The following is a 13,206-nucleotide window of genomic DNA, read 5'->3' on the forward strand; positions in this document are numbered from 1 at the left end:
CACACAGCAGTGTCCCACAAATAGTCGTGGATTGAAATGACCAACTTATTATTATTTTTTTTCTTAAGGGATTATTATAAGGCGTGTGGAGTAAGAAAACTTGCCCAAGGTTTCACCCTGCTGGGAATTGAACTCATAATGCAAATGAAAACATTATATTCAGACAGAGTGTCAATAGTGCTCACTTTTGCATTAATTTTGAATGAGATACTGGAACTTTGTACCAAAGGTAAAAATGGCAAAATATATTTTAAAGAAAATGAAAAAACCACTTTTCGTCAACTACACTTGAACCAGAGATATTTTTACCTTTTTAGGAACTTATTTCACCATTGATTTCTTCAAGCATATATCAATATTCAAAGGTAAAATGGCAAAATAAATTAAATGTTTCCCTTTCAATATTCTCCCTTCATCTCCCAAAGAGCAGATTCTTTCTGAGGTATAGTTGTACATAAACCAGCCATGCTTAGCTATCTCACCCAGCTGAGTCCAGGCAGTGAGTGTTATCAGGGTATTCACAAGATTAGTTTGGATGAAGAAGGCTATTCACCCAATTGGATCTCATCTTCATCTAACCAGAACATGACTCTACCATCATCCATCACAGCATCAAGCTGTTTCTTAAATCTCTTTAAATTTAATTCCTTGTGTCCTAGCCTGAACTATCCTCCCTGACAACCCATTTCATTCATTAATTATCCTCCGGTAAAGAAAATCTTTCTGGTATTTGAACTGAAATTGCCCTTTGCAACTCTAAACCCATGTCCTCATCTTCTACTGTCTTGGTGATTCCTAAAGGAAGCCATAAACATACTGGTTTTACCTTTTAAATCCCATTTAAAATATTATACACCTCTGTCCTCTCTGAAAAGTCTTGTCTCAAGACTAAGAGCCCTAGCTTATTTAATCATTGCTCATAGATTATTCCTCTAACATTGGGAATCATCCTCATTCCTTTCCTCTGCACTGTTTCTCAGGCCTGGACACTGCCCTTATGTCATGGCCAATCATGGAGGAAACCACAAGTAAACTGAGAAATAGAGAGTAGGCTTTTTGAGGATTTTTCTCAAACTGAGTATGAATGCCCTTGAGAAGTAAGGCTGGCAAGTCCTTTGACAACATGATTCATAGCATATGTTTCTTGAACAAATTTGCTGTATTACCATGCATTCAGTAGCCAACTATACATCTGCCTTTACATTTTAAGGCAAAGCAGAAATCCAAGGAGAAATTCTAAATTGACCTTCACTTTTAACAAATATTCAAAATGTAGTAAAATGACTAAAATTTTGATAGCAATTACATTGACATTCAGACAAATTCATAGTAATAATTGGCAGGTGAGCTAGACAAGTGATGTTTGTTTGAATTGTGTCCATTATCAGTGGCAAAAGATTACCTTATGCAAGTCACCATGTTATAACCTAGGTAGAACCTACACAAGGCAGCAATGCAACATGTAGGTGCTATATACCATCATACCAATACAACGCAACCAGTTCAACATTGCATGCTTCATGATTGTTCCTGTGATCCTAATAAATCATCTGACCATCACAGTACAGGGGCTAGCAAGTCACTGCAGTGACTACCCCTCAGAAACTTAAACTGTGAACTGAGTGTTTGTAGCTAATGTTTCCAAGAACATATTCCCACATGTGAGCAGAGAAACAAGTCGGAACTGGTGTCCACAGAGCAGTAACCAGCAAACCACTATCTTATGCAATGTTGGCTGTAGCCATAGGGGAAGCCATGAACGATGAGGAAGAGCCAGGTACCAGCAATTGCCATAATGCTTTAGCATACTTGGAGCAAGTTTCAGTGGAGGATACAGTGGAAATTAAAAAGAATACAAATGATTAATTATTCCCAGACAGCATCACACAACTACTTCCAGATCATATGTAAAACATTCTTCTCTCAAGTAAATCACAAAGGAGATTCATTTCAACAGAGGATAGATAAGGAGCCACTAAAGCCCTGATATATTTATAAACATTACATCTCACCATTTTTCTATGATGAACTGAGCAATTCAGTGTTTCAGTGAGATAGCAATGTTGCATGTTTGTTGGAGCATGGCTTCATTCGTGATACAAACATTCACAAATAGCTGTGCCTTTGCATGCATTGTGCAAAAGTTTTAGCTCATGTGGCTACTGTATATTCTTTGAATGTGTGAATATTTTGATGTAATAAAATTTGAAAACCTGGGTACTGTTTTATCCCATACTACCTTGTATCTTTGAACAACTGTTTGACTGTATTGTGTTGTTGATAATTACCAATTATAAATGTAGGAGTGATCTGAGCTAACTGAGCCTCAACTTTTGTTGGATGTTTCACGATGAATCACTGCTGAAATAAATCATGCAATTTACAGCCAGATATCCAATACATACATAGATTCAGTAGAGGCCAGTTATTGATCAACAACAACAACAGCAACAAAATTACAATTATAGAGCGCCTTTCATGTTGGGAGGAGGTCCCAAGGTGCTGGTCAGTCAGGGGTCAGGATCCGAGCTTGGGGGAGGGAGAGAGGTGAGGGAAGGCAGAGAGATGGGAGGGCGACTGAAAGCACGATCGAACAGGAGGGTCTTGAGACCGGCCTCGAAGGAGACAAGGGAGGAAGCGAGGCAAAGGGACTGTGGGATGGAGTTCCAGAGTGTGGGGGCAGAGAGGCTGAAAGCCCGGCCACCGATGGTAGGGCTGGTCAGGAGGGCAACATGGAGTAGGCAGGAGCCCGCTGAATGGAGGGAGCGGGCAGGTTGGTAGGGAGTCAGCAGTTCAGAGAGGTAGGAGGGGTTTAGGCCATGGATGGTCGTGCAAGTGAGGATGAGGATCTTGAATTCGATCCTCTGAGGGATGGGGAGCCAGTGGAGTCGGGCAAGGGTGGGAGTGATGGGGACACTGAGCTTGGTGCATGAGAGTACATGAGCTGCAGAGTTTTGGATGATCTGTAGCTTGTGAAGGGAAGAGTTGGGAAGGCCGATGAGGAGGGAGTTTCCATAATCGAACCTTGATGTGACGAATGTGTGGGTGAGTGTTTTGGCAGCCTGAGGGGTGAGGCAGTGGCGGAGTCTGGCAATGTTGTGGAGGTGGTGGTAGGCACGGATTTGGGGGAGCAAGGACAGTTCAGGGTCAAACAAGACAGCCAGGTTCCTGACTGGCTTAGTAAGGTTGAGTGTGCAGCCGTGGAGGCTGATGCTGCCAGCGCCCGAGGTGCAGAAGTGCTGGCGCAAGCCAATCAGCAGGGCCTCGGATTTGCTGACGTTCAGTTGGAGAAAGTTGTCCCTCGTCCAGGACTTGATGTCTGACAGGCAATCGTTCAGGATGCCAGAAGACCTGGAGTTGAGGGTGGAGGCAGAGAGATAGAGTTGGGTGTCATCTGCATACATGTGGAAATTTACCCCATGTCTGCGGATGAATGTCACCAAGGGGGAACATGTAGAGGGTGAAGAGGAGGGGACTGAGGACACAGCCCTGAGGAAGGCCGCACGAGACGGTGCGGGGCCTGGAGGAAAAGCCGTTTGCAGAGACAAAGCGGAGGCCATGTGAAAAGTAGTACCTGAACCAGTCAAGAGCAGAACCTTGAAGGTTGAGTTGGGAAGAGAGGCAGTGGAGGAGGATTGAGTGGTCCACAGTATCAAAGGCGGTGGAGAGGCTGAGGAGGATGAGGAGGCAGAGGGAGCCCTGGTCACACATGGTCAGAATGTCATTTGTGACCTTGAGCAGAACAGTTTCCGTGCTGTAGGCAGTATAGAAACCTGATTGGAGGGGCTCATGGAGGGAGTCGGAGGAGAGGAAAGAGCGAAGCTGGGAGGTGATGGCCCTCTCAAGGACCATAGACAGAAAAGGGAGGTGGGAGATGGGCCAGTAGCTGGATAGCTGTTTTGGGTCAATGGAAGGTTTCTTCAAGTTGGTGGTGATAGTGGCTGTTTTGAGCGGGGTAGGAACAGTGCCAGATGACAGGGAGAGTTGATGTTGTCGACGAATAGTGGGGCTAGGAGGGGGAGCTGGGATTTAGAGAGAGGGGTGGGGATGGGGGCCAGGGAGCAGGTGGTGAGCTTCATGGAGGATATGGTGGTGATGACAGAGGAGGGGGTGACAGGTTCAAAGGTGTGGAAGAAGGGATGGGTAGTGGTCAGAGTGTGGGGTGGGGTAGGGAGGGGGTGGAAGTTGGGAGGGCAGTGGCAGCTGAGTGCATTTCCTCGATTTTGGACTGGAGGAAGTTTAGCATTTCCTCGCAGTGGGAGTCGGAGTAAAGAATCTGCGAGGTATGGCAGGGAGGGCGGAGGAGCCGGTTGGTGGTGGAGAATAGGAGCCTGGAGTTGCCCTTCACCTCCAGGATTAACCTGAGTAGAAGGATGATTTGGCCGAGGCGAGAGCAGAGTGGTAAGTTTTGATGTGGTCCAGCCAGATGTGCCGGTCGACCGTTAGGCCGGATTTGAGCCCAGTCATTCATTCAGCACCTGGCCCTTGAGCGAGTGGAGGTGGCTAGTGAACCAGGGTGAAGATCGGGAATAGGAGGCATTTGTCTGTGTGGCTCACTTTCACCCTATACAAGATTTACTAACTAAGCTGTTTAAAGGTATATGGGGTGTTTGTAAGACATTGCTGTGCTAACTGCCATTCTAGTTTTGTGACAACAATTGCATATTTCATTACCAAATTTAACAGAAAATTCACTGAAACAAACTGTGACTCCAAACAGTTGGCAACGTCGGCACTTTCCAACCTTTTATTTTAAGCCTTCCTTGTTCCAGAACATTGTCAGTCAGGTATTACCATTATTCAAAGCTGGGATGAATCTCTTTAAATAAGGAATGGATTGTGTTTACCACAATTTTGACCCCATAGTAAAATAAGAGCAGAGCCTGCTCTTTTTTTTAGATAATGGCAGATTTTTAAACCCTGTCTTGTTTCCAAATTCCTTAAGAACCATACTTCTCGATCAGCTCTCTTTCCGTCTTTTAAACATCCCAATCAGTTCTACACCTATCACCCTCTGGGGCAGTGCATTCCAGATTCTCACTACCCTCAGTGTGAAGGAATGTTTCCTAATCTCACTTCTAACCTGCAAAATTATAAAACTATGTTCGCAGTCAGAAATTCTATTAATACTGCAAGAAAACATTTCGCAAACATTATTTGTTTCAAACATTGGTTTTACTCTGTTGGTGTCAGACACTGACCTTGGATTTCGGTGGTGCTTGAATGTACCATTTACAATCGACTGCCTCGATGGAGTTAGCCTTTCCTTCCTGCACGATTTGCAGTGATTCAATGATCCCCTCAGGTCCTCCCATTTCAAACTCACACACTGAGTAAGAAAATAAATCAAAGTGGAAATCACATGGCTTAATCGGACTGATCAAAAGAGTCTTGTCTATGTAAATGACTGTCTAATGTGTTGTGAAATATATAGATACTGACCTGGCAATGGTTTCAGAACACCAAGATGTGCAAATTCAGGATCTTAAAAGATAAAATAAATAAGTTTATAATAGAGATGGCAGCAACGTTACCTTTCAGATCATTTTTACAAAATAAATTGCTGCTAAGATAATCTTCTGAAACATGAAAGCTACCATTTGTGCTCACCATACCCATGTATCCATTTGTTAGATGGTGTTGCACATATATTGGATTTAAATACTGAAGCAATGATTAAAAGGAAAAATCTCAAGGAACAATTTCACTGCATGATTAAAGAACAAGTTGTCATTTTGAGCCCAGGCTGCCACTGTTTAATATGTAGCTTATTTGCATGGAAAATAATGAAGTAAACCGCAATTGTCTAACAAGTCACCACTGTCTTTGAATTTCATTGCCAAATAACTTAGTAGCTTGGGTTGCAAATAAACATTTAAGCAAAACAATAATTCCGCAAAGCATTTGGCTATGGTTATAGAAAGACTGAGTTTTATAACAACAGTAAGACTGAGAATCACATGACATCCTCCTCAAGCTGTTATGTCTCAAGCTTTTTAGTAGCTTGTTTTAGAAGATGGTCACATCACAATACTTAACACTGATATTGGAAAACTGTAAAGAATCTCAAAAGGTCTGCAACTACTGTCTGTTCAGAATGAATAGAGAAATAGAAAATATGGCTGCCTGATGTGTCGTGAAATATATATATATATATATATATATATATATTACCGTGGCAAATAGATGCTATTCCTGAATAATCAATTTAATTGCAATTCAAACAGTTACATCTTAGATCATCACAGTAACCCAGATTCTTTGTGATGCATATTACTGACGTGTTTATAATTTCATTTATCTCAATTTCTGCTCACATTTTTAGATGCGAATACTCATAGGTAGTTCCATTGCTCCCCACTTCCTGTGCCTGGCGGATATTTATCTCCATGCTGCAGGATGGGGGTTGTGAGATATATAGCACTGTTCTTTCTCCTCCTAATATCCCATGCATGGATGGAAACATGCAGGGAAGTACAGCATGTTTTACAGTGACAATTAACTGCAACTCAATTCAACTCACCAATTGAATGCCTGCAGCAAACTCTATTCCTACTGACTCAGCTTTCCTATGTATAGCAGACCCAGGAAGCTCAGTTGTTTCAGACATAAGACCAAAAGGTTTTAGGTTTCAATTCTAGTGAATCCACTCAGCTCTTCTGAGTTCAATTAATATTTCCTTGAGAGGAGGAGGATTTATTGTGATGGTTCCCTTCAAATCCCTTGCTTTGAACTAGCTCTAAGACACACCAGACTTGCTCCGAGGCATATTGGCTGATCATTGACTGACAGATTTTAGGTATTACATTTTACCCTCTGTTACAAATTATAACTGGCATTAATTTTTTTTTGTACAATTTACTAAGCTGAGTTTGCATAAATCCTAAAGCCTGGCCTAACTTTGGCTCTGAAACTGTTTCCAACCATTGTCAAGCTTCAGCAATTTCACAGTTCCACCCGTGGCTCCTCTGAAGGAGGCTTCAGTATCACACAGTCAGCTGCCTGCTCACCGGGAGGAAAAACTGGTCACCAGTGAGAATCAAGGGAGGTATCACATTCAATGAGTTGAGTGTAAAGGTGGGCATTAATGTTCTGGGCAGGAAAGACACCAATCTTTTTTTGCAGAGAGGTGACAATTCAGATTGACAGTGGGGTTCAACTTGTGAGATTTTCTGATCTCTGGAGTTTCACCTTATGGATGTGGTAATAGACTGATAGCTAGCAGAATACTGTCTTAAGGAAATAAAAATATCAGAGTAAAACTGGTACTCTGGTAACGAAGAACTGGAAATCCAGGATGTAAATCTAGTATATGAAAGTTAGTGTCTTGGAGCGGTATGAGGATGTGGCAGGGCAGTAGGAATGAAAGTACAGCATGCTTTGAGAGCTGGTACAGACTCAATAGGCCAAATGGCCTCCTTCTGCCCTGTGAAATTATATGATTCTATGATATGGCTGCTCCTGAGTACAACCATTGTGAATAATATGCGGGAGGGCACCTTTTACACACATTCAGACTAGTCAATGATTAACGGTTAAAACTTACATGTTTTGTACCATAGCGTGGTGGTTAGCTCACTCACCTTGCAAGTGAGAGGACGCGGCAGGGTGAAATCTTACACATGTTTCCATACTCCACATGCCTATGTTTATCTAGCAGTTAGTATAAACCTGGTTGTTAGTTCATTGGCAGATCACTTTCTGGGGGTAGTAATTTCTCCCCCCCAAAATATGATCATTCAATCCCCGACTGTTTGTGGGATCATTGCTGTGTACAATTGCCTGGCACATTTCGCCCACAAAATACAGAGTCAATTCACTTTCCAAAATATTCTGTGATGCCCTTTGAGAATCCTCAATGACATGATAAGAAGCTATATCAAATGCAAGGATTATTATTATTAATACTATAAGTTGCACTTCCAGATAATGTTCATCAACAAAGGTAAGATGGGAGAGGTTAGCTTTAATCAGAATCTAAAATATCTTTCTATTAACCGAGCTACGAGATACAGCTCAACTAAATCAGAAAGCAAAATTTAAGCCCTACCATTGATGTTAGTGATGTGGTGAGTAGTGTTTCAGTACTGCTTCATGTGACGCTGGTATATCTACAATTGAGTTGGACTCTTATTGCTTGGAAACACCAATGTCAGTTGATGTAGGAACAAGGATGAACTCAACTTTATTTCTTTGTCTCCAGAATCACTACTGCCCTGACGGATTGCCTATCAGACATCGGGTTCTGGATGAGAACCAACTTTCTCCAGTAGAATGTCAACAAGTGAAACCCTTCTGCTTGGTTCCGATCAGCGCCTTTACACCTCAGGCACTGACAACATCACCATTCAATGATTCACTCTACACCTTACCGAGCCAATATGGAACCTTGATGTCTTGTTTGACACTCAAAACATTGACTGTTCAGTACCTTAGGACATGCTCTTGATGTGAAATGAGCTATCGAAATGCAATTTGGTGTCTGTTGTTTTTGATAGTGATTTTGGACTGACTTCAGACCTGATCATTGTGATGAACTCAGGGCGGAGGGTTCACAACCTGACTGCTCTTTAAACCCCACCATGACCCGTTCTGCATTCCCCCACTTCTCCCTTCAGGCCATTGAGATGTTGAGACCCTCATCCATGCTTTCATCACATCTAGGCTTGATTATGCTAACTGCCTGCTAGTGGGACTTCCCAACTCTTCCTTCCACAAGCTACAGACTTCTCAGAACTCTGTATCTTGTGTCCTCTCCTGTATCAAACTCCTTAAGATGATCATCCACTCCCAGCTTCATTAGCTCCCCATCCCCCAGAGGATCAAGTTTAAGATCCTTGTCTTCACTTTTAAAGCCCTCCACGGTCCTGCCACTCCCTACTTCTGTTACCTTACCAACCTCCACTCACTGGCTTGCTCCATAATCCCCGCCCTGCCTGTCCCATCATCAGCGGTCGTGCCTTCAACCACTCTACCCCCACCCACCCTTTGGAATTTTATCCCACAGTCCCTTTACCTCGTTCCCTCCCTTGCCTTCTTCAAGGTGTGTCTTAAGACCCTCCTAGTCAACCGTGCCTTCAGTCACCATCCTACCCCTACTCTCCATTACCTCCACCCATCATGCTTCCAACCCCCAGCTCTGGTGCAAACCCTTGACAGTCCAGCACCTTGGAACGTCCTCCTGATGTGAAAGGTGCTATATAAATGCAATTTGTTGTTTGTTGTTGTTGTTGTTAGTTGCTTTGGACGGGCTATGGACCCAACCTGATGTCGAGGGTGAGGATTCACATCCAAAATCAGTTGATATTTATTGAGCGAAATTGCAATCTTTCTGGAGAGCGTTACGAATAGCATCTTTAATGATGTTGGCTGATAACGGGATTTCCCCCATTAGAATCTCACATCACCAAAGGTGCCGTGCTCAACACCAATGGAAATTCAACCCAATGATTAATTAATTATGGTCATCAACTGTCATGCAGCATCATTTTTTCACCTCCCATTCATGGTTCTACAATATCTTGTGGTGGTTCCTAAGACAATACAATACAAGCTGATTGATGGTTTGGCAATATTTTGGATGCCATGAAAAAGTTCTATAAAATGGTCAATTCAAAAACTCAGTTCAGGTCTATTTCAGCTATTTTATTTTATAAGAATTCAATTTGCTGCTAGTGGGTTTTATTGCTCATTCAACTTTTCGAAGATAGTAAACTTCCTTTTCATATGGTAAATAGCTCTTTTCAAAGTGCCGGCAAAGACATGATGGGTCGAATGGCCTCCTTCTTTGCCATATAATTCTATGATTCTATAAAATAATCAGAGTAAAAACGTTTAACACAGAAATAAAACCAATCATCTACTAGAATGGGCTTGGCTATCAATGCAAATAATAAATTATTTACCACAATTTAACATATGGGATAGGGAACTGATTACATCTTTCAGAGATTCCGCCCTAGAAACAAATATTTTATTTATTTTACACCTATATGGATCTATGAATCTATTATAATACCTAATTACCAATGAATTTTATTTACTGTCGAGTGAGATTCAATAATGTCAAATTACAACTTATAAAGTGAATGGAGGAAAGGAAATGACAAAAGAGCTATTTGCTATTATTGATGTGATATTTTTGTCACATTGAGTAATTTATATTCATTGAAGTTTTGAGTAACATGCAATCTTGAATTCAATGTCACTGGTTAACACACCACTGGAAAGACAAGAATGATTTTTCAGTGTCTGTTTCGTCAAACTTGTCAGCTTGTCATTGCATTTTCTGAAGCACATTAAAGTCAGAACCATACTGACAAGTAGACACCTTCATAATGTAAGAGAAATAAAATTGGAACCATGGAGTCAACCAGAGGTCTTGATGGCAATTTAGTTTCCATTGGAAGAATTGTCTAAGATCAAGTTGCATTCAAGTTTTATTAGAGTAATCATAAATGTGCTTCCTTATGGCATGTAGTCCTGTAGCTATGTGGTTAGAGCACTCTCTCCTCACAAGCGAGAGGACCTGGGTTTCATTCCCAGGCAGGTCAAAACCTTAGGTAAGTTTCATTATTCCACACGCCTCTGTTTACCTAGCAAGAAAGTAGGAACCCAGTTGTTATTCATTGATGGATCGCTTTTCTGGAGGGAATAATCCCTCAAAAAAAATTGGTCACTCAATCCACGGTTTGTGGGACACTACTGTGTGCAATTGGCTGCCATGTTTCACCCACAAAATATACTGTCAATTCACTTTACAGTAAAGCGCTTTGAGACGTCCTGAAGACATGATACGGTGCTATATCAAATGCAAGGATTATTATTTTTATTATGTAGAAAGTTACCACTTACTCAACAGAAAGAGTGGCGAGTTAGTGCCAATAACATAGTTTTAACTGACTTCAGGAAAAATCTTGCTGGAGGGGATTATACGATATAGTGGGTTAAAACTTTTGCCTATGGCATCTGTGTTCAAAGGCAGTCATCATTAACGGGAAGCAGGTTTGCTCAATCTGCCAGCTGCAATAGCCTACGTGAAACAGGTTTGAGCAGTTACAAGTGAGGATGAGTGCACAGAACACGATCATCACCAATCAGCAGTAAATTAACAATCTTACACACAGAGGACATGAGGGCAATGTCTTTTAGAAAATGAAATTGTCACATTTGGTGCAGCCAATAGTACCCATCTAAGGCTGAGGATTGCTTTATATTGTTACATGTTATATTGTTGTTTTCTTTTTTTACATTTGTTCGTTACAAAGAGGAGCCTTAGTGAATATTAGTCCAGCTAAAATTGTTCTCTAAGTGTGGTTAGGTTGACAGTAGTTATTTAATAACTTGCTACAATTGGAATTGTGGAATCTGCTAGTATCTGCAATGACAAGAAGTCATCAATAGGCGAGGTCACTGGTAGGATGTCATCAATAAGTGAAATCCCAAACTGGGATTTTTTTCCAAATATCTAAATATATGATTATTTATGATAGTCAAGCAAAATATTTTAAGAAAATAGAAGCATTAACATTTTCATCACAGAAGAAAGACATTTTCAAACACAGATTAGATAGTTTTCTTTTAGGAAATAATATTATGGGATATAGTACATAGGTAGTTCGGGACAGTTCAGGTAGTTTTCTTTTAGGAAATAACATTATGGGATATAGTACATAGGTAGTTCGGGACGGAAGGCGAACTAGACGGACCTTGGTCTTTTTGCGTCTAGCATTTCCTGTTATTATGTAATAAGGCTATTGAAATGAGTATATCTGTGCCACTGCTACGTGTTTTGCTAAAACTTACATTTTTTATTAATCCTCTTTTCCTATGTCCTTCAATCGTTTTCCACCGGCCATTAATTAAAATCAGAACAAAGACAATTAGAACTGAGGTCAAAAAGCAATTCTTCAATTTAGAACATTGTGAAGATGTGAAATGCTCTGCCCCAGAAACCTGAAGGAATCAATAGGATACAATAAACTCCTGATAACTCATTGCTCCAAGGGCAAAGTGCTCAGTGATCAGTTATCCATAAATTCTATTTATATGAGTGAATGTATAAATACATAAATAAATGTTGGGGGGATATGATAGCATGAAGTGGTAATGACAAGCCAAACTAAGGTCAGATTTTCAGGAATTTACTGTATTTCAAAGATAGACAGATACCTAGGTAATAGAGATAATAAGGGATCATGGCAAAATGGTGACACATTGAGATGGGATAAAAAAAATCTGCCAAAATCCAATATACTGATGGAAGAGGCTCAATGGGCTGAATAATCTCCTCCTGTTCCTGTTTTTTTATGATCCTACTGCAAAGCAGGTGTTTATTGTTTGTGTTTAAGACTTCATTCTTTTCAAAAGTGTCAATCTTCCATGGGAACAACTCGCTCAATACCTCTTCCATTGAAGAACAAGAAAAATGGTTTTAGAAACAACACATGGCAATGGTAATGATCTGAAAGCCAATAAAGGAGCTATCGGTAACCAGGATAATAAGAATGCCACAGTTAAATCAAGTAGCATCAGAACACTTGAGACTAGATCAATTGAACTCAAATCCTAAATATTTTTTTCAATCCAATTGCCTTAGGATAATGAATATAATAATCCTTGCACTGAATATTGCACATTATTGTGCCATTGAGACATCTCAAAGCTCTTCACAGGATTTTACTGCGACATTTAATGACTGGGCCTGCTCTAAGCGAAAAGAGGCAAAAGGAGAAGAAACATATACAATATTGTGATAAATCTCCTGTCCACTCCAAAATAGGTATCATTGTGTTATGGTTTAATCTACAATTCTGCATATCCTATGAAAAATGTAGGAACCAAACCCAGCATATTTCTGACCATGATGAATCTACTCGAAGGGGAGCAGATACTTCTGCCAAGAAAGCTGCATCATCATTCCTCACAATGACAGCCCCACTCTAAATATACATCCAAGGTTTTTCTAATCATCTAAAGCAGTCTATGAATCAGTCTTCAATGTGTAATGTACCATTTTTGAAAGAAAAATCAAGGTGACTCATTTTACATAACCGATCCATTAATAATCTCAAGTTCTGTACCTTCTGCAAACATCTTGAACTTTCATACCTTAGCTAATGGGTACATTGTGTATTGCCCAGGATCTCATACTGTGTAAGTTATTAAGACTTTGCATTCATTTATCGTTATTGTAGAATCACTAAA

The 13,206-nt window shown here is 40.7% G+C and overlaps 1 protein-coding gene across 3 annotated transcripts in view; it reads right to left on the minus strand.

The window, feature by feature from the left end:
- neto1l (neuropilin (NRP) and tolloid (TLL)-like 1, like) overlaps nt 1-13,206 on the minus strand; it is an 85,851-nt gene that overhangs the window by 32,938 nt on the left and 39,707 nt on the right. For all 3 annotated transcript variants that reach the window (XM_007888012.2, XM_042332160.1, XM_042332159.1), the window contains exons 5-6: nt 5,443-5,484; nt 5,202-5,329 (exon numbers count right to left, since the gene is read on the minus strand). In XM_007888012.2, coding sequence (XP_007886203.1) covers nt 5,202-5,329; nt 5,443-5,484 — 170 coding nt within the window. The remainder of the gene's footprint in view (nt 1-5,201; nt 5,330-5,442; nt 5,485-13,206) is intronic.

Source organism: Callorhinchus milii, unplaced genomic scaffold (assembly GCF_018977255.1).
Source record: "Callorhinchus milii isolate IMCB2004 unplaced genomic scaffold, IMCB_Cmil_1.0 Scaffold2, whole genome shotgun sequence".
Taxonomy (NCBI): domain Eukaryota; kingdom Metazoa; phylum Chordata; class Chondrichthyes; order Chimaeriformes; family Callorhinchidae; genus Callorhinchus; species Callorhinchus milii.